Source organism: Porites lutea, chromosome 2 (genome assembly GCF_958299795.1).
Source record: "Porites lutea chromosome 2, jaPorLute2.1, whole genome shotgun sequence".
NCBI lineage: Eukaryota > Metazoa > Cnidaria > Anthozoa > Scleractinia > Poritidae > Porites > Porites lutea.
In genome coordinates this window covers 50358707-50381808 of record NC_133202.1, presented here as the reverse complement: position 1 = coordinate 50381808, position 23102 = coordinate 50358707, and the positions used below count along the sequence as shown (strand labels likewise).

Genomic DNA, 23102 nt, shown 5'->3' with positions numbered 1-23102 from the left:
CACTAGCGTAAACGTTGCCTGGGATATGGTTGCATCGCTAGTAAAAAGTAGGCTTTACGACACAGTGTTCATCAATTTTGATACTTTAATGGCATAGCGGGCGGATAGCTTTGCAACACGTTAAATTGACGCTGCGCTACTTTGTATAGATTAAAAGTAAATGCAAAATGGAGAGGCTGAGATGAGAAATCGAAGTTACGCCGCCTTACAGTTGTTTAGCTTGCGTAGCAGGCGATGAAAAAGAGAACGACGAAAAAGGATTGGGGGCGAGGGAAAAAGACGCTTGCGCTAAGAAACCCCTTTTGTTCATTTACGATAGACCTTACTCACGATACCCGCCATCTTTAAACGCGCTTTAGGATCGATGGGATAAAAGCAATGTCACGTGGTATTTCAGAGGGCAAACGAGTGGTAAAATTTGCCAATATGAGTAATCGCGGTCGAGTTTGTTAAGTCTATCAAAACGAGACAACGATCATGCAAAATGAGACAGTTCAAGTTTCGACAAGATTTAAGTCATTAGTAAAATTCAGTCTATTATCAATGCTGCGTTCTGATTGGTTGAGCTACTACTACGCTATATGTTATAGCCCACTAGTAGCGAAAAGCGCCGGCTTGAAAACCAAAACAAAGGCGGCTGAATCGCGTTTAGCTAACTAAAGTTGTTTTGTCTCGATATTTTTGACCAATTAGTTGGATTTTACTAAAACAATTATTCCTCTCGCCGTCATGGCCTCTGAGTCAATAGCCCATTCGGCCTCGAGGAATAATTGTTAATTATTGTTTGCTGTGAGGACATCCACAGTCGCTACTGCATCCCAAGAAGAGACAATAGTCAATTCTACCCATAATTTGCCATTATCATCTTTAAGATGAAAAGTTCTTTAATTTTTTCGTTTGTTTGCAGGCTGAAAAATCACGTACAATTGCTTCTTTAAACCATCAGTCCTTAAGCGCGTGCAAAGATGGCGGGTATCGTGAATAAGGTCCATTGGCTGAAGCCTTAATCGGAGCAACTTATTGACGTGTATCAAGGAACAACCCCAATACAATAGCAAGTAACAAAATCAACGTAATCTAGCGTCAAAAGCTTTGGAAGATCAAAATTACTCGGAGTAGCGACGCGTCACGTTGAAACTCGAACTGGAACTAGCTGTAATAGTTGGTTTAGCAGGCAGAGATACTCAAAAGTTTTTGTCAAATGGATAAGGCCAAACACCGCGTTTACAAAGTGAGAGTACGAGTTTTGACTGAGGAAATGCGGCGATTCCTGTCAGTTTTTGTTGACGTTACTATGTTGTTTTGTTTCCCGGCTAAGGGGACCAGTTATAATTATTTGGAAAATTTTAGATGCTGTCTGAGCGACTTTTCAGTTGATCATTTGCCGTCGTAAAAAAAACTATCCACAGAGCTTTTTGAGAAATATACCTCCCCCACCCCTGTTTTCGCCCACCACGCAGGCTACCACTGTTGGGATATAAATGTGAAGAACGAAGGTCGCATTCATGGTAATAATGTTTGTCGCTAAAAATGGCTGTTAGCCCAGCGTTTAGTCGGTGAGTGCTCGATGCATCAAATGCTTCGCTTAAGCGCCAAATGTTAACTAAGGAAACTGCCAGTGTTTCAGCGGTTCGATCTTTGCCAAGCCGTTTCCAAGGACAAGGACGAGGCATTCTACTCGACGAGTCTGAATTGTTCTACATGTCGGCTCTGAGAACAGTTTCTGTTACACATGAAGAAGGTCTTTCCACTGGTTCTGGGGTGTAAGTGAATGTTAAGCCGGTCGGATAAATGACTCCGTCAGAACGAACAAGGCTAACTGCCACCTCAGTGGGCTGTCGAACAAATCTCCAACCACCGCGGATCGCCGATATGTCTGGAACTACACAGAGAAGGCTCTCGCCACACCTATTGTGAAGGAAATATAAAGGATAGAATTAGCAAAAAAAAAAAAAACCAACAATTAATGATCGGTATTTAATTTGTTCTTATAACGTCATACTTATAAACTTAATAAGGTAAAGGTCATTATTTTAACTCGTAACAGTATTCAGTAGACTGACAAACCTTAGGCCACCGGTGCACTGATTTACCCCCCTCTCCCGAAGCAAGTGCTCCATTTTACCATTACACTCCATTCAGGACGTTTTCCAGACTTTTTTCCAAAATAATAGTTTCTTTTTCCAGACTCAAGGTTGTCAAATAGGTGATCAATAGAGACCTCTAAAAAAGGCAGGAACAAAGCTCTTTTCACTATGCGCTGCAAACGTAGAGACGACATTGAATAAGATTTACCCAAAACAAAAAAAAATGCCTCTAATGAAGCACTTGCTGTAGCTTTGAAAAAAATATCAAGACTTTTTACCATTTTCCAGTCTTTTTCCAGGTCTGGAAAATTGCTGGGCAAATTTCCAGACTTTATCACTGGCAAGAATTCAAGACTATGTACGAACCCTGTTCTTAACGCTACATGGAAATAAAAGAAGTCGAAACAAGGATTTCAATCTTCCTCCAGGGAATCGAACTTCTCTCACAGAAGACCGCCCGCGCTCTAACCGACTGTGCTAACCCTTGCTCCTCGAAAAGACCATAGGATAACAAAATGTAGGCCAAAAATAAAACGTCTTGATTTCGCACAAATTCTCCTAATTATTAACTTCATGGCTAGTCTGAAATGTCATCCGTCTCTTTGCTCCACCTGCCAACAGGCGGCAAGGCGAGTCTTCGGACTACTTCATACCAAATACATAAAGAACAGAACAGAACAGAATATTATTTTGCTGGCTTATAAGAGGGCTGAAAGGTAGAGAGAATATGCTTGCGGTTCCCAGCTCAAAGGATGGAATGAAATGGATTCTACACTCCGTTGAAATATCAGTGATCGATCTCGTTCGTACGTATTGTCGGCATACTAGAGCCCCGGGGGGGGGGATACTTTAGGAATTTCTGGATGGGGATGTGCCGCTGGGACCCTGGAACCCTTAACCTATACCAGAGCTAGTTCAGCTGGATTTTGCTACCCTATACTAGAGTAAACTCCCCAAATCCCCCTTATCCTAGAGTAGCTGCTTTCCAGAAACTACTGAGATCACTAGCACAGTCTAGCTAAAACAAAACCTTATACCACAATCCCTAGTCTAGATAAAATCTTCAACCAACTGATCAGTTTCCCGAAAAATGATACCCTATTCTAGACCCAAACGCCCTGATTTATATACCCTATCCTAGAGTAAACTGCTTGAAAACCGTACCCTTCACAGCGGTACATACCTATATAGCCCATACATGGCAGTACCCACCCCCCTCCCCCGGGGGCCCGGGGGACTAGAGCCTTATGAGGGGTAACCTTTTCACGTGCAAATATCGTACGAATATTCTTCTTGCCTTCAAGTCAGTTCCAGTTCTCTGCCACAAATCTTTGTGATGGAGTCTCATATAACATTTCTACTTGCCTGTACATAGTTTCCGCCTCCACATCCCCGAACCAGACCTTCAGGTTAGCGGTGAAATGTTCCCCTGTCAACTCTAACATTGCCACATCGCCACCACCATTCAACTAAACAGGGTGAAATAAAGCTTAAAAATTCATAAAGGCAGAATGTGTACATTCACTTTCCAAATTGAACAGGAAATTACCGAGGCATAACAGTTATCTGACTTCCGTCTGCTATAAAGTGTAGAAAAATCGATTGAGTTAAGGGCAGGGAATAATTTAAAAAAGATCTAAATTGAACCCTAGCATTGGGTACGAATGTTCGCAATAGCCCACGCTCGATATATTAAAATTCAAACATGACTCCGTGGCTTTACGGACAAAACTGCAAATTTTTCAAGACTCGATGGTCTCACAATTTCCAGAAGAGACTTGAGCACAATATTAATATAGCCAACCTGGGCTACTTAGTAGAAGGAGGTTCAGAAATTTATTACGTGGTCGGTAGAGATGGTGGGGCCGTCTCCACTAGGGAACGTAATACAGAGTGCTAAATAGAACTGGGGCTAATTTAGTCAAGAGTGTCGTAAAAAAGGCTATTACGGGCCATATCTTAGGATAATTTATGTATCTGTCCCGTCCTGTCATGCTTTTCTTACCTGTAAATTATGGACAACTGGTACAGGAGTGATGGGTGACGTCACGGGTCCATTTCCTTCATAAAAACTATATTCTGATTTGTCTGTACTAATTATCGTCCACGACGCTCCATCATTGATCATCTCTTTATTCTGCTCTTTCGGACATGGTGTTGCCTAGGAAAAGGGTGGCAGATTTTCAGTTTACTGTTATTTGAAGTAAAAGGCACCAGATGTTGTTTTAGCACCTTGGGTTATACTGCAGATACAGTTTACAATTTAAAAGCAATTATACATGTAGTATTAAGAAGGTAAGGGATAAAAAAACTACAGAGTACTTGCAGTCGGTTTCTCTCTCGAAATAATAGCCCAGTTTCGAATTAAAAATTACCGCTGAATACAAACATTGACGACACATTCATACAGGGTTAGCCTGGATATAAAGTAAAATATTTAAAAATTCCGGCAAGTAACTGTTTGAAATTTGAATATACACAATAAACAGAGTAATAAACAGGTCTTTTTCTCGTTGGAATTTGTCTCTCGAAATTTCTGCTTGAGAAATGTTCATGAAAGTCTAAGTCTCTTCAATTTTTAAGGAAAAAAAAATTCAGATGGGCGTGAGAAGAAATCAATCCCGGAGCGTAGAATCCGCAGTCCATCGGCTACACCACTACGCGACTGCGGATTTGCTGACGATTGACGGTTTGATTTGAACATATATTGCATCAACCCCGGGGGGGGGGGGGGGGGGCAGGGCGCACGGCTTAGCAAAATTTCGTATACCCCCGATCAACCCTAGCCCCACATTGAAGCCAACCGTTTATCGAGTCAGTGCTTAACCCTAATCAGTATTGATAGTCTATGCGGTTCCTTGCTTTGTAGAGAATTACCTTGTGTATGAATCATAATGTGTCAACGTCATTTTGGAGTATGGAGATGGGTATTAACCAGGCTAAGCCTGTAAAAAATTAAATGCGTCTTCACTTCTTTAATTCAGTGGTCATAGCGAACTCGAAACTGGACTATTAGTCTTGCTCAAAAAACTCGCATAAGATTAAAAGGAATACATAAACAACAAATAAAAATGGGACAGGAACGATTGGGGCGACGAGGGATCCCTTCTCGTTCAATCACCACTCTCCACTTCGGAACTTTTTTCTATTGTGCATGACTAGAGAAGAGCTCTTTCGTTCTTGCGCGGCCCAAAAAAAAAGCGACCAGAGACTGAAGAATGATTTATAACCACCTTATTTAGCGAAATTGCTTATCAGGAGGACTAACTAGACGGATTTTTAGAGAAATGTTGAACTATAAACAGTCTAAGGAGTAGGAGCGCTAAAGAGATTGACCTAACTTAAAATACTTTTAAAAGTGGGGTAAATACGAGCAAAAAAAAAATCATTGCCAGCCACAGACGGCCAAGTTACATTTACTCATTCAAAGATTTGTTTGCACGTGTGGTCAGGTTCCCCGTCCCGATTTTGAACGCGCAACTCTACCATAAACAAGAGCAGTAAAACGAATGCATGACGTTTACTATACCAAACAGGCTTAAGGAACATACAGGCGGCGGTCGCTACTAACCCACCTGAAACTGAATAATTCTTTCTTGTGATAAACATAGATACATCCTCTCAGTTTCTTTCATATAAAAGGCCACCTAAAGAGTAACCAGGTTGTTATTTCACACTTTTTTTTTACGTATTTCATGGTAACAAACATAAGTAAAAATCAACTAATACCCTATGTAAGAAGTTTGCCATTTTTCGGCTGAGCAGTTCAAATTTCTTTAAAATGTACCTTATGAAGTTGAGAAACTGGATCATCCGCATCTAACAGAGCAGTCTGCTTGTCAACTTTTCGTATTACCTATAAACACAAAAAAAGAAAATCGAAAAACTGCGCATTGCTAGCCTGCGTAGCATGGCGGTTTTGTCGCGAGAACTACTTAGCGGCGAAGCCGCGACTGCCCCCACCTTGGCTGCTTGCGCGCCTGACCAAACCACCATGCTACGCAGGCTATGCATTGCGACAGGGCACTAGAGCTACATGTATTTGCCGCAGAATTAGTAAAGTTAACACTGTTTTCCAAATGATTCAAAGCCGGCAAAACTAGTGAGCCCGCCAAAAACACGTTTATATGTTGCAACTTGATTATATCAAATTTTAGAAGACTTCAAACCATGAGAAAAGCATGGACAATTAGAATTTTTACAATAATATTGCTTTGCGTTACTACAAGAAATATTCATGAGCCGCTATTGGCAGAAACATAACATGCCAAAATTGTTTCCACTTTCAAAGGATCAACTTGTTTTATGTTTTGTTTTACAAGCTTTTCTTGGACACAGGCCTGCCCAGAGGGAATAGGCACGAACGGGACTCATAGGTCCCATGCAAGGTGCCATCTCTACCCATTCCCACAACCCGTTAAGGTTTGCCACACCACCGGGGTCCACGACCCCTACTCTTTTTGAACAGTTGTGTGGGTTCTTTTACGTCCCACAAGAACAGATCAGTGAAAGTGCTGTGAGACGGGACCTACGGTTTTTCGTCCTTATCCGAGAAGACTAGAAAGTCTAACCATTCGCAGATGTCATTACAAAGGCAGCACTTTCTTCTCAGTTATTTAAAGACCCTAAGTGTTGGTCCGGCCGGGGTTTGAACCCGCGACCTCCCGCTCAGCAGACCGGCGCTCTCCAAACTGAGCTAACCAGGCGGCGGCTTGGACGGCAGATTCAAATTTATGACCTTTTTGCCACACATTTTGCCACGTGAACTCGTTAAATTAAAAAAAAAAATTAATTAATTAGTTGATAACAAAACAGTCACATACATGTAACATGCAGCTCTGAAAATGTTTGAACAATTCGTAATTCTAACCCTACAATATTTAACTGTACTGTAAAAATTGAAAAGATTATTGCAGGCGCCCAGAAGAGTCTGCAATCTACGGTTTTTATTACGCATGCGTCACATGTACGTAGTCAGCATTTGTTTGAACTTCCACTAAGCATGACTGGAATGCACATAACGCAATCTGAACACGCGCGTGGACCTTCTATCACCAGCTGGTCAAGTCAATGTTTATTGTACTGTGTGTAACTTGATCACTCCTGTTTTACCCTCTCAGGAGATGGAGGCTCCATTTGATGGGCTCCTGACCCTCTATCACGTGAAACTTTCACAAAGCACCATTGTTGGAGCAAGAGAGTTTGCAGTGATCTTGCGATCGCCTGCAATCCCTAATCTCTAGTTACATATATATATATATATATATATATTTATTATATGGAGGAGAGTGTTTTAATGGGAACTCAACCACTCGTAGATTGCATACGCCACTTCATCCGGGACCCGAGTGGCGTATTTTCCGTATGTCACCTTTGTGAGTGTCGTATCGTTCAATGACGTCACGATTCCCGCCTTTTGCTTTTGTTGAATTGGTTTCTCCATATAATAAAAAGAACATTACACGTTGGCTCGAAGATATGAATTTTATGTTCTCGTGGCAAGAACAATATCTCACTCGTTCGCTTCGCTCACTCGTGAGATATTGTTCTTGCCACGAGAACATAAAATTCATATCTTCGAGCCAACGTGTAATATCCTCTATATATATACATACTGTAGAGGATACATACCAGTCTGGGTAATGCCATCTTTGTAACAGAGCAGACAAGCTTTACTGTTGAACCATAGTGAACATAACCCTCCCTGACTGAAAACTCCTCACTCTCAGATTCATCATCATGCACTGAAAATAGCCAACAAAATCTCAAAACACTGTAAACTCAGGGCCGAGGGCTGGAGATTTCTACCTCCTACCATGAGCTTGATCCCAGGTTACTTTTCATGGGAAACAAAACGAAAAGGAACCAAGAGAACTTACTAGCTTGTTAATTCTGGGCCGGGTTGTTCAAAGCAGAGTTAAAATAACCCAAGGTTAGCGCAAAATCTGAATCCAAATATGAAAGCTTAAAAGCACTTTTAGTTTAATTCTTTTTGTCTACAATTTGATGGTTGGATACTCTAAACAAGAATAGAGAAAATTATCCAAGAAAATGCTTTTGAACCGCAAAGGAAACAGAAACCTGGGTTAAACTGAATTTATCCTCGGCTTAGCACTAATCATCCTTCAAACAATGTAAAACTGGGCCCTGTTCTAATTGCAAATACCCAGCAACTCGAAATCTTAGTGACAGCCCTGCAGACTCCCTCAATTTTATACAATTTCAGCACAAAAAAACCATCATTTTCGCAAGTTATTTGAAAGGACATTTTAAATAAAACACTGCTGGTTTGCCAATGTGAAGCTTACAAAGAAAACAAAGCAATACTGCACTACACTGGAAAACCTTCCTGTGGTAGTTTTGCTTGGTAATATTACTATTTTGTTTCTCAAATTAAAGGGAAATTTTAGAAATGTGATCAACTAAAGATAGGCCCATAAATCATTTTATCTTTACTTACACAGATGAATGGTAAAAGCTCCCCACTGCTGACTACTTGCATGAAATGTTCCATTTTCTACATGAAGATAACGTGTGCTAACAGTCTGCGATCTGAGACGATTAAAAAGTGCTACTGTGGAGCCAGACTGGATACACACTGAAATAAAAATTAAGCGCCATGAAGTTAATTAGATAAACAATCCACTCAGATTGATCCAGAGTGCTTTTTGGACTCAATACTGCGAGACCCAGAGGGCAGAAGTATTTATAGCCTGCAGTGCAGGTGAAAGCTGCTTGTTTATGTTTGTATTATTGTAGCTGCTGTCTTTGATATTCTGACAAAGGAACATTGGGGAGAGTAGAAATAGCAACCCTTAGGGTAGGTGCTAGGGCAAAAGAAGAAAAGGAGGGATGGGGAGGGGAGAAAAATAAAGCATTTTCTCCCCCCCTCCCCTGCTCTCTTTGACTTGCCCTATTTCCTCCTCTCTTTTGGAGTTTCAACATGGTGCTTTTGCAAGCATAAAATAAAATAAAATAAAATTAAATAAAATAAAAAAAAATGCGCCCCAAGAAAACGCCTCCCTTGGAGGCTAAGGTATCCAAAAATATTGTAACTTACAAAGGCCTTCAACAACATACAGAGTACACCTAAAAACATATTAATTCAAAATATACTTACAGTCTGCATTTTTTAATGATTGCTTTTTCTTGGATGGCTTTGAAATAACCTGGAAATTGAGATGGTATGTTCAAAATGGGTGAATGTATCAACTGAATTGTAAATAATAATACTTGAAGGGTCATTGACAGCACCTCAATGTATGTGTGTGTATAGGCGGTTTGCCTCTTATACTAGCTGGTATTTCTAACCCTCAGTTCAATTCAGTTCCTCATTTTCTAAGAATTATTGGATGAGGATTTTTGTTTTTTATTGAATACTGAAGGTCAAGGTAAGTGTTATCAGCTAAGCCTAATATAAGGCCAAGGCAGATACTTGCACATACCTGGCAACAGGGAATCTTAGTGACAGCATTTGAGGGGGCCCAGGAGAAACTAATATAAGCCCTGCTCAGGTAAATTTTTTTACAGGAATAGGCCATATGACTTTTTTTTTTTTGCTTGTCCTACTAGAATCTGCCAAACCACTACCAAGGTTACATAAAGTAAGTAGATTTTTAATATGCAGGCATGTACCTTTATTCTTTTTGAGTTGAATGTACCAACATGCTCTCCACTTGGATATAATAACTAAAACAAAGAAGAGAGTTTAAAAAAGCACATTTTGATAAAAATATTAATAAGGCACTATTAAAAATCATGGACAAACCCAAAAAATAATTAATGTATCTAAAACAATGAAAACCTGTATTAATTAAAAATGTTCCTGTTTTTTGGAGAAGTACTTTAAAAGTACAATGTATGAATACTACTTTATAAGTACAAAAAAAAAAAAAAAAGTTAAGGCACTTTATGACAAAAGTACTTTATAAGTATGGAAGTGAAAAAATGACAAATTGCTTGAAACTACTATTTTTGCTTTTCTTTCCATTGATTCTTTTGGAAGTTCTATACTCTAGGTGTTGCAAGCAAGGCTAATATAAAAGAAAAAGTACTCATAAATATGTTGAGAATTTCTGTGACAATACCCTTTTATAATTTTAAGTATTACAGCAGCAGATACTTGAAATAGGGCACTTGGTAGAAGATTACCCAATCACAGCAATTTTCTTAAAACAACTGAATCTCATTAACATTATCAAATCTTCAACAATGCAACCACTGAAAAATTTCAAAACCGTTTGAACTTTCCTGGCATCTCAGGTATGGAACTACCCTCTTATGTGATTGGTCAATTTTGATCTATATTTAAGAGCAAAATATCTTGCACCTGTTTTCACAACAAATCAAAATTATAGTATTTTCCAGTTTACTGTAAGGATGATTGTTGTATTGTGTGCATGGCAATGACGAAAACCAAAAGATTCTAAAACTAACCTGTAGGTGAATGTAAGGTGCGCACTCACCTTTACTGATAATTCAAAATGTTTTCTTTTGTCTGAATCAGATATGTACAATGTTTTAGCAGCTCCATAACCCTGACAAGACACAAATAATATTTATAAAGTTATTAATAATAACTACTATATTTGTATGGTGTTGCTCCAGAAAATATTCACAATTTCCACCAGCTGAGGAACTGGGGCTTCTGAGCTTATTAGCTTTCCCATCTCTCAACAAATTCTTTAAAGTCCCTTGATCTTTTTCTTACGGCAGCTCTCACGTGTGAAGCGCGCGCAGCGGAGCAGCACCATGGGTAAGAAAATTTGGTCATGACGTAGCGTACGAACGCCGACCGTCCGTACACCCACTACATGTAAGCCGATGTCAAGTGTCTCATTAGATCTTGCTCAAATATTGACACTAGCCTGTCAGTTATGTAAGCCATCTGTATGAGGATGAATTGACAGCTGTCAAAATCGGACATCCTCTGACAATTATCACATGACCATCTTAGGGGCTCAGATGGAAAACTAGTAGTTTTGCCCCTACAGATAAGCTATATGACACACTTACCAAAATATTACTGAAACTACACTTTCCCAGGGCAGGGCTGTCAGAAGTTTAAAGTTATATGCGCAAGCCAAAATAAGGTTAATTGACAGCTGTCAAAATGGGACATGTACAGACCTCTATCAGAAAACTAATAACATGGGCTCAGGTATACAATCTGACATTTCGCCACCACAAACCAGACTGAAATGTCTTACTCACACTCACAGTCGACAGTCCATTTTTTCCGAATATTCACCATTCTAATGAAGGTCAATTGACAGCTGTCAAACTAGAGCATCCGCTGGTCGTTATCGCCTGACTGTATCACAGGCTCATTTTTCTAGTCATTGAGGTCACATGTTTTTTAAGTTTTCCAGTAATAGTTTATTTGATCAGGGGCTCTATCCATCCTAGAAAATTTGGCAATCAGGTGACCCTTCACCGACCGCCTGACTGTCTACACCACAGGAATACCAGTGTTCAATCTCACACTTTCTAGCTGGTTTGGGAGCCTGCAGCCTGATATTGTACATCCATGTGACCATCCCTGTTGTGATCAGTTGACAGCTGTCAAAACAGTGTATCCGCTGACCAGTACCGCCTGACCAAATCACGGGCTCAGGTATCGACCCACTGAGTTCAAGTACTTTTTTAAAATTATCTGCTGACAAGTTACTACTTTTCAAATGATCGCAGGCTCAATATCAATTTTTTAAAAATGCAAGTGAAATAAGTTATGTTCATGGGCTGCACCTTTAAAATTTTGATTTCAAACTGACCTCGGACGCGAAAATTCAGCCGGCTTTTACATGCAGGGAGGGCAGTCGCTTTTGACTTTCTCACTATGGGCATGCGTTGGTCAAGCTCTTCACTTAATTTTTATTCTCTGATTGGTCAAAATTTGACAGGTGAGTTCATGCAGAAAATGTATGCAGCATCAGGAAACTTGCTGACAAAGTTTTGTGTCACCAACATGTCATGTTCTTAACTGTCTTTTTCAACTGGATGTACAAAATGATTCTTCTGTAATTCATGGCTGGTCGTTTATTGAATTTATGGTTGAGAAATGGGCCGCTTGTCAAAATCATCGGAAATCCAATTTCGTGTCTAGTACTAATGGCACTGTTTTTATTTTCACCTTGCTTGATGTGTAAGAAGGTTTAAAAGGCTCAAGTGATTCTGGCCTTACTTGATGGCCTTCAGGAGCTGCATCTCGACTGGTAAGCCTGAGTAATTATTGTATTTGATGTGGGTTTTTTTTCAGGTTTTGCGAAGTCGAGCGTAGTTTATGTGGCTAGTGTATGCACGAGACAATGATCTGACTTACAAAAGTATTAGGTTTGATATAAGCTTAAGGTGGCTCGACTGGATTTTTTGGGGTTGATACCTCTCAACTTTGAGCATTAACTACGTCGGGATGAGTAAAGATATGGAAAAAAGGTTACCACAACTGTATTATATAAAGATGAAAATTTCTTTTGATCTGGGTTTTATTGCAATCGGAGTCGCCATGGCAACGTAATGACGCCATTATGTTTTTCATTTATCTTTGTGTTTCTCTGTTCCAGGAGTTTTTTTGAAGAAATCGCTTTAGGAAGTATGTACCTGCTATAATTGCCTCCATTATGGCATAGTTTGAACAAATTCTATGAGAGCGTTTTCGAAATATTTTGAAATGTAGTTTTAAGAATAATAAAAACAGTGGAATAGCATGCTAGCCACACAATTCGCTAATATTTTAAGAAAATGATAAGCTTTGGGAACGAGGCTTCATCTCATAGTGGTCTGATCCCATCGAAAACTGCGTACAAAAAAAGAGGGGAATTGCTCTGGGCGATCGCGAGTAAGAAGAATTTTATTAACTTGCATTCAGCTGCTTTTGATACAGTTTTTGGACGTAATTTGGTCCATGCCTAAAAATTTTGCATTTTTCCAAAAACAGCTCGATAATTTTTTTTATAAATTCGACAATCTCGAGATCAATTGTCAACAAGTATTCCCTGCAAGTTTCAAGAACATTGAAAATAGGGAAGGGCTTTTAAATAGGGCCTCAAATATAACCAATTTTCCCCCAGATTTTGTGTTTACAAGTTAGCGTCCTCATTATTCACTGGCATTGTTTTCAAGTTTCATATACACGTGCACAACTAGCAAAAGATATAAATTTGCATCAAAAAGAACTCTCGATTACTTTCCGAAGAAATATCCGGAATAAGCTAGTAATTGGCTTGTCGTCGCAGATAGCAGTGAGAGCCGAAACGGTGAACCTCACGGCTCATCGTGTAGGATGGAATACTTAATTATCTTACTCGGGTTATAACATCACAGAAACTCTCACAAAGAGTTGCTCTGATGTTATAATGTATCATTAATCTCTTTACCCGGTAATTAGCATATCCCGGAGATTTAACCGAGGGTCCTTTTTGATGCAAATTCTATCTTTTTGCTAAATGTGCACGTGTATATGAAACTTGAAAACAATGCCAGTGAATAATAAGGACGCTCACTTGTAAACACAAAATCTGGGGGGAAAATTGGCTATATTTGAGGCCCTATTTAAAAGCCTTCCCTATTTTCAATGTTCTTAAAACGTGCAGGAAATATTTCTTGACAATTGATCTCGGTATTGTCGAATTCATAGAAAAAAGTATCGAGCGGTTTTTGGAAAAAGGCGAAATTTTTAGGCATGGACCAAATTACGTCCAAAAACTGTATCAAAAGCAGCTAAACGCAAGTTAATAAAATTCTTCTTACTCGCGATCGCCCAGAGCAATTCCCCTCTTTTTTCGTATGCAGTTTTCAATGAAATCAAACCACTATGAGATGAAGCCTCGTTCCCAAAGCTTATCATTTTCTTAAAATATTAGCGAATTGAGTAGGTAGCATGCTATTTCACTGTTTTTATTATTCTTAAAACTACATTTCAAAATATTTCGCAAACGCTCTCATAGAATTTGTTCAAACTATGCCATAATGGAGGCAATTATAGCAGGTACATACTCCCTAAAGCGATTTCTTCAAAAAACTCCTGGAACAGAGAAACACAAAGATAAGTGAAAAACTTAATGGCGTCATTACGTTGCCATGGCGACTCCGATTGCAATAAAACCCAGATCAAAAGAAATTTTCATCTTTATATAATACAGTTGTGGTAACCTTTTTTCCATATCTTTACTCATTCTGACGTAGTTAATGCTCAAAGTTGGGAGGTATCAACCCCAAAAAATCCAGTCGAGCCACCTTAAACAGAACTTTTAAAAGCCTTTAGACATTTTCTGACCGCAATTACATACAAAAAAATGTTCCGAAGAATATTTAGTTACGATTTTGGCTGTAAAAAGAAAGGTCTGAGTGATTTTCTTGCCTCGAGTTAATCTTGAAAAATAGCAAACACCGGGAAGCCGGCTTAAAACATAAATCTTCCAGGTTGTTTATATAGTTTATAAGCTTATGTTTACCTGGCTCATGATTTTCAGAGACACTTTACCCTCAAATTATACTTGTCTTCGTGAATGAAAATTGTTGTCTCTGTACACGTTTCACTGAATTATATTTGTTTTATTGATTGTTAGTAGTCTCTCTCGCAATTTTAATCACTACGCCGCTTGTTTTCAGTCCTACATAAACATCGCATGTAGGAGTACTCAAAATGATGTGCATAAATATCAAACGCTTTTAAAGATTACACATAACAAAACCATAAACAAAGAGAAATGAAACCTAAACATAATAAATTCTCTATCATGTTGAAACGTAACTCTGTTAATGTTCATTTCCTTACAAGACAGCCGGGACTGGAAATTTGGTGCTTGACAAAACTGAGAACACGTCCGGCTGGCCATAAAGGTGAGTTTCGGAATTTTTTTATCGTTTTCACTAAAAGCCCATACTTATTACCCTACATATGACATAGGAGCATATTTTTCTGACTAAACACTTGCTGCACTATGCTGAATTCTCTTCATGAAAATGTTTCATAATGTGGTTAGTTCTATAATTTGTTGTGTAAAGGAAGCGCATGCTTCGATCGTCCTAGATCAACTGATTGAATGAGTGCAATTTGTCTTGCAAAATTGTGAAAAACTGCAGAATTATAGTTTTAAATAGGGCAAAAAAAAGTGTGTTCGAGGTCTGTATGATAAATAAAAAACAGTGCCTCACAGTACTGTTTACCTTAGACGCGATGTATAAAAAGTATCTTTAAAAGGCTGGTTTACACGCCACCAGATTTGTCACCAAGATTTACTGGTATTAAAAGTAGACTTGTCAAACACAAAAAATCCGCCCTGATTTCTTATTTTGCCCTCCCTTTTAGACAGAGGAATGCAACGTGTAAATTTTTGGCTACCACTGAGGACTATAATCGTGTGTTGCATAAAATTATATTTCGGGGCTGTCCAATAATCCATGGTCTCTCCAACGGAGTGGTTGGAGAAACTATGAATTAACCTTATAAAATAAAGTTGGTGTAGGTGGGCAACTGGGTTATTTTGTTTGGGAAGAATTTGTTTTCCAGGCCTAATCCACTGTGATCGAAGAACATGCATGATTCGTTGGACTCTTGGACTGTCAAATTATTTTTCTCTAAAATCAGTTAGCTTTCCCTTATTAAAAGTCACATGAATGTGCCCTGAAGTTTACTGATTTGTGGATTACAGGTTTATTGTTTTTTCAAATTATAACGGGAGCTTTGCTTTTAGCCCTGGCTAAATCTATATAATTATTAGATTTTCCAATGAGTTTGTGGAGGTTGGGCAAGAAGAAGCAGTTCGGAACCACCACTTCAGGCTGAATTTTCTATATATACCTTGGTCACTGAAGTGATACAGTGTAATTGTGTTGCCATGCCTATGAAAAATAATATTGTTCCAAAGCATGACCCAATAAAAAAAACCAACATAATAAAGAACTGACAGGCCAGGGCATTTCACAAATTTTTGACATTCTTATGTCTAGATAACTATATGCTGTAATTGGCTTGCAAAGCAGTACAAAAATCCAGACCATGCTAACTCTACTTGAAGTTTTTTTCTTGTACAATGAACTCGAGTTTTCTCCATGTCCTTGAAGTAGTGCAAGAATGCCATGGTGACATTCATCAATATTCAGTTTGAGGAACTTTGACTTCTTCCCCAGAACGTTTAATTTGCAAAGTGAGTGTACTGCATGTGTGACTATAAGGTGCCCTTACTCAAATGCAGTGGCAGATCCAGACCTTCAGATAAGGGGGGGCCCTGGCCTCCAAAAAAAAATTTTTCAGCCCTTTGGGCCTCATTTGGTCTGAAAACAAGGGGGGTGGGTCCCCCGGGCCCCTCCCCTGGATCTGCCACTGAAATGTATCCTAACCCTAACACCTTGAACTTCCCTGCAAAATAAACCAAGTGCTTATAATTAATGCTGCCAAGTGGAAAATTTAAGCGTTACGTCAAATTCAAGATCTAGCAACCATCTGCTCTACACATGCATATACACTGTTTACAGGGGTAGCCATTATGACACCTGAAGGAGGATCAAGAGATCATCCCTATATTAAGATATCTCCTTACAAATAACACACCCAGCCCAAGAAAGATTGGTCACACCACAAGGGTCTACATCCCCTGCTCTTTTGGAACAGTGGTGTGGGTTCTTTTACATCGCACAAGAACCAAATAAGTGAAAAAATTGTGAGATGGGACCTGCGCTTTTTCGTCCTTATCCGAGAAGACTAGAAAGTCTAACCATGTGCAGATGATTGTCATTACTGTAGAAAGGCAACACCCCTGCTTTCTTCTCAGTTATTTCAAGATCCTGAGAATTTGGTCCAGCTGGGGTTTGAACCTGTGACCTCGTGCTCAGCAGAATGGTGCTCCTGTATGTTAATTTGCACTATATAAATATTAAATATTATTATTATCATTATTATTATTAATTTCTCCACATTTTTATCACATTTTTATCTTTAAATAATGATGTATTGATCACAGCAGGAATATGCAGTTGTTATAACTCTCTAACCTTGTCTTCAATAATGAGCTGTTGCATTTCCTGTTCATTTTTGCTTCCTATTCCAATAAAAGCCACTGGTTGACTTATTCCTTCATCCTCATGTTGCGACTTTGACTGTCGATACTGCCACCGCTCACCCACAAGATAAACACAAGGAGGTGGGCAAAAAAACCTTTGACACAAATAAAAATCCTGTGAAAATTTATAATATATACATATATATATTATATCTGCTCGACAGCCTGCATAGCACCTGTCTCCATTTCCTTTGAGCCAAGCGGGTAAGGGCAGGGCTGTCAACCCCCCACGATAGATGATGTCATATCGCATGGCACATGATGTCATTTGACTGTGCAAAAAATACTTTTGATGCCAATCAACGTAATATCCCATAAAACAGTTCATAAAGGAAGCCACATTATTGCTTAAATTACAATGGCATGCCGGAGTTTACGAGGAAATGTCCATGTTAGCAGTTAATTTTAAAAATAGCTCAAACAATGCAAAATATTTAAAATCTTACAGTCGGAATGTTGAGTCTACAGGAAATGGCAAACTTCAGTGACCCATGAGATTTCAGACTCTAATCTGGAGACTGGGAGATACGGTCTAAAATCTGGAGTCTCCCGGATTATCAGGGAGAGTTGACAGCACTGTAAAGGGCACAAGATGCACAAGGGCATGGCGTAGAAAGAACCATAAAATAAGAGGCAAGGGAGGGGTGGGGAAGGAAAGAAACCCACCCCTCCCCTTACTCCTCTCTTTTGCTCAACCTTGCACGTCCTTTTGTGCTTAAACATGGATAATCAAGAGGATCGATATGTGGTTTCTCTGGGTAGTTCTTTATTTACAAGAATCCAGAAGTGTCAAGGCAGGTTCCATGTATGTGTATTTTGCAGAAAGTCAAATGAGTGTGCTGGTAACCAAACGAGCCTGGAGTCATTAGCTTAAGAAAACTGGGTGAATTGAGTTCTAATTAGGGTCATTTTCCAGGGTGAACTGAAGTTGAACTTCACTCTCTTAGTTTGCGAAACCCTTATCCCTCAACTTCAGAGTCATTAGGGATTTAGTGGCAGTTATGGTTCTGCAAAATACCCCTGCATTATATAAAGTAACAATGAGTCACCTGTAATAGAGATTTTGCTCAATTGTTAATACTGGCTTCTCATTTAAAACTGAGGATCAAGTGTCAACTTTGTACTTCTAAGCAGCAGAGTAGCTATAATACCAACATGAAAGAATTTACTCTTGTCTGCAAACAGAGATTTTTGGCTTAAATCCTCCTTACTCGGCTCTTTGAAAAGTACTGTTAGACTAAAAGGTCTACTATACTTTTACATTTTGGAAGTAATGACTTGTGCCTGCCAAATTGACCTTTAAAAACAGACCCTGGAAACACACCATAAAGGTTACAGCTTTTTGAAAAAGGCCAATAATTGAGACATTATTCTGGGAGTAGTTTACTACCTTTTTTCATTGCCATATGATTTTTGTGCCACCTTTGCATGGAAAATAGTGACTGTTTGATGACCATCTCTTGGAACAACTTCTTTAAGATATTTGTTCATAGCTCCTTTAGACAGCCGTGGATGAGAGCCACTGCAAATTGAGAGAAACGTTTGATCACACTGATACAATTCATTTATAATTTGGAGCAACAAAATTAAATAAATCCTGATTGGTATATGGCCCAATTTTCCTTACAGATGGGTGATGTATCTCACATGAACTTGGTCCTCTGTGTAGCATATGGCTAAGCAGAACTCAACAGGAACTTGTGATGATGTCATCATCATTCACATAATGCAACTCTAACGGACACAGCACAATTCTCGCAGTGTCCAGCCAAGCAAAAGCTTGGGGAGGGGAAACTGGGCAGCAGAGCCTGAAGGCCTGCCTTTGATGCCACAATCTGCCCTTCAGCAATAATAACTCTCATAGACAAGACTATTTTGTGAAAAAAAAAAAAAAAAAAAACTTGAATAATGTTTGAGCCACATGTTATAATTTGGGGACGGGGTTGATTTGTGGGTACTTCATGAAAGACAGTCTCCACATTATACAATGTAGATCTCCAGAGGTTGGCTTCTCTGCATCATTGCATATGATAGCATAAGGCCCTTTGTCAATTTACAACCAAGCACTCACATTTCTTTGTGATAACCCTGTTTATCGACATCATCCTCAGGTGGAGGGGATGGAGTGGTAGGAGGACTTGGATTGCTTGCTGCTAACTGCACTGCTAAACTACGGGGTTCTCTCACCCCTTCATGTCCATGCTTAGGTGTTGACGTATACCCCCCTGCTACTCTCTGATAAGGTCCTCTTCCTGTTTGAAAAAAGTAGTGGATTGAGAGATGCACACTACTGAAATCACAGGTACCCCAAGCTCATGAGTGAGTGTTGTATAAGAGAAATATTATAAAGTTTGTATGGAAAATTTATTGATCATTATTTAGTGCATTTATAGTAATATAGAAATGCTTAGAACATGAACAGACAAGGAGACAAGGTAAGAAGTTTTGATGTATTTTTGTTTCTATTTTAATGCCCTAAATATAAACGACTGATAAATTTTCCAAACCCTTATAATATTTCTCTAATGGAACACTCAATTGTGAGCTTGGGGTGCCTGTACTGAAATCACTAAAGCTGCTGAGGCCCCGTTTGGGTAAAATTCCAACAAACGACATGGCAGGGACATAGCGCGAGATTTTGAAGGTGTACGCACACAGGGAAGAAAAGTTGTAGCACTGAAGGTAGGTAGCGTAGGGGGGGCAGAGGGCATACTTCCCCAGAAAGTTTTTCAATTTAGGGTGTTGAAAAAGCCATTTCCAGCATTTTCCGCAGGGCATTTTCCATAAAAAAAATGTTCAGTTGCTTATTTTACCCATCTCTAGTGTTTTTGGCAAGGTAGGGTGTTTATGGGAAAAACGGCAGTGACACCATCAGAATTAAGGAATAATAAAAGGTAAAGGAACTACCAACACAAAGACACAAATATAGTATGAAAAATGTACCAGTCATCCTGATTAAATGACGCAAAAAGACTTTTTCAGGAAATAAAAAGTGTATAATTTTTCCATATTATTTCAGCTGTACACGTACACAGGGGCGTATGCATGGCCTTGAAACAGTGACATAAGACTAGATGAAAAGGTGACAAGTGACATAAAGATGGGTTGAACATCCACAGGTACATGGCCCACTCCTCAAAACTCAAAACAACCATTAATTGAAATTCAGACTCAGTAGGGATATATGTACCCCACTTTAGAGGGTCTCACTGTTAGTATCCCCCATCCCCCCCCCAAAAAAAGACTGCTTGTATTTACATTTTTCAAAAAGTTTGAAGTCCTACCACAGGAAATGTGGGACATCTCACAACTTTTTCCCACTTCTCACTACTTTCCCCATCTCTAAGGTCCAGAATCTCAAGATTTTTTCCTTTTTGTGGTTGGCAAGTCTCACATTAGTATGTATACCGATTTGAACAAAACATGTTCATGTTCATTCCGTATATTTGACTATTACTGGGATGAAGAATATCTTTCGTTTTTCCAGGGACTTAAGTTGTAAAAAGTAAACATGGATATTGGCACATTACAATTTAAAAGAGGTTCCACTGTGTTGGAAAGGACAATGCTATCTGCTACTTTTGATTCAAAATTCGGCAAAGAACACAAGCAGAGAAAATGAATAAGCATGCCTATTCCCTGTGAAGATTTTTCCCTTTAAATTACACTTTTCCAAACTTTGTTATTTCTAAGCTAATAGAATAGCAAGTAAGGTAGCCAATCAGAACTCAGGCTTTGCCATGGAATAGCAGTTATTTGTGTATATGATTACTGATCATGATTTTCTATGGTGTTTGAAAAAAGCAATAAAAAGTTGATGACCAGAAAAACTATTACGTTTTATGTTATGGGCTTAGATAAGAACGAATTTAAATAGTGTCATAGCAACTGAGCATTGCTCGCCCTTTTTTGTGTAATTCTTTAAAGAAAAGACATTGCTAATTATAAACAATAACATTGAATTCTTCATTCCACAAATGGTTGACCATGTTAAAGTTTAAGTTGGTTAGCCGCAGAAAAAGAATGCAGTTCCTGTGACAAGATGACAATATTCAAATCGTATCGCCATCTTCTGTCCTGTCAGCAAGTTCGATCCTCGCAACAGCAGAAATACTTGTTAAGCTTTAACATTTAATAACAAAGTAACTCTTGCAAATTATAAATTGACGAGTACATATATAGAAACTTGGTGGTGATACAAATACCATCGACAATTTAGGTCCGAGAAAAGCAAAATACTGTTAAAGTAATTGACCTTTAATAAAGTCCGGGAAATTAACGTTTCCAACAAAGCCATCTTTCAAGCATGAAAAGTGAGACGCATTTTTATGACTATGCTCTTTTACTTGTCAAAATTAGTTTCTTCAATTGAAAAAGGTAAATGACGGCTAATGCTGGAACACTAGACAATTTAATTTCCACTCAGGAAGAAACCAATTGCCTTCGATTTAATCTCGTTTTCGAAATTGTACATTTACTATGAGCTCCAGCTAAAACCTTTAATATACACTCCCGTTTTGTAAGAGTATTCGAAGCTAATAAGAATGCCGAACACAGCATCTTTGGCAGGAAATAAACTTGAAAATTCATAAATTAAAAGGCGACGGAAAAACAAAGCGACTGCAAACTTCACTGATAAATATTTAAACAAGAAGGATTGGTTTACATTCTGTAATCCACGTAATATTCAGAATATGAGCTTATAAATCCACCACACACAAAAAGCGAAAACAACATGGGCTATATCTTACAAAGCATTGAGACTTACTTGAAAATGTGCTTTCCGACTGCGTTGGCAAACTCGCAGCGATGGTAGAAGTTATAGGAGAATGAAATACTGGCGCTTGAATAATTCCACTTGACGAAAAAACATCTGATGAAGGAAAGCTACCAGTTTCTATCCTTGAACGTTTAACACTGTGATAGCGATGTCCTATCTCTCTAACCATCAATCCAGTGTGTGTGTACATTGATCCTTCACGCGGACATTCGCTAGGAAAAATCGCCCTTTGGGCATGAGATTCTGACATTTTCTCTCAGACTTTTTCTTGTAGATGTGTTGTACACACAGCAAAGGAAATACCTTAAGAAAAGACTCGTTCTAAAATGGACAAATCCAGGAGAAATGTCGCATCCAGAAAACTGTAGGGGGCATAGTATTTCAACTACAGCCGATCCATAAACGAAGTAAGTGATACCAAAAATGTCTGGAAGCGATTATTCGCAATCCTCGAAAGAAAGGCACTTTTTCATAAAACTTTTGAAGGCAAACCTTGGCTCAATTTATCCAACTTGCGCCGGCAACGTGTTTCATTCACGGTGGAGACGGCTTACACGGCAGTCGAATCCAAACGCAGTTTACTCAGCACCACGAATTTCTAGATAGGAACTAAAATGGCTCCAAATCGATGTCGAAAATCGACAGCGTTCCCGAATAATTATGTGTTTGTGTTCAAACGAAGGGAAGCCCGCCAGACGTAGATGAACTGCAATGGCGAACAATACATCGACAACAATGTGAAGTGTAAAGTCAGTTGGTTTAGCCGATGAGCGTGGGAACTTTTGTGGCAATTCAAGGCTCGTGAGAAAATTAACCCACACCATATATGGAAGTTATTTACAAATAGCGGCCCTCGAACAAAAGACGCACGCGACCGGCCGCCGAATCAACTGAGCCCGGAGGGAATGTCCATATTCATCAATTTGTACGAACATGTGGACCTTTTGTAAACTCGAGAGGAAAGGATTTCACCCGATTGGCTAAGCTACAATAAAGCTAGCTAATAGATGAGAATCTTTGCTTTTTGCTCAGCTGTTTTTGGGGCCAAATTTCTCACGGGAACAAAAAGGAAAGCTTGCTTGTGTTGAAAGAGCTGTTGAACAGTTTTAACAAACTTTCAGTTATATTTAAAACGTCCATCAGTTGTGGTGTTTCCTATTTGCTACAGTTTTGTTT

The 23102-nt window shown here is 39.0% G+C and overlaps 1 protein-coding gene across 1 annotated transcript; it reads right to left on the bottom strand.

Annotated features, from left to right (window-relative positions):
• Window positions 1-71: 71 nt before the first annotated feature.
• On the bottom strand, window positions 72-22815 carry LOC140928951 (recombining binding protein suppressor of hairless-like). Its single transcript, XM_073378755.1, has 14 exons — window positions 21915-22815; window positions 19218-19398; window positions 18537-18668; window positions 17079-17241; window positions 10553-10624; window positions 9723-9776; window positions 9208-9256; window positions 8548-8685; window positions 7719-7831; window positions 5875-5943; window positions 5663-5734; window positions 4093-4248; window positions 3453-3556; window positions 72-1908 (listed from the first exon to the last, which is right to left on the bottom strand). The coding sequence occupies exons 1-14, from the start codon at window positions 22174-22176 to the stop codon at window positions 1698-1700; spliced, it is 1776 nt and encodes a 591-aa protein (XP_073234856.1). The 5' UTR covers window positions 22177-22815; the 3' UTR covers window positions 72-1697.
• Between the last annotated feature and the right edge of the window lie 287 nt (window positions 22816-23102).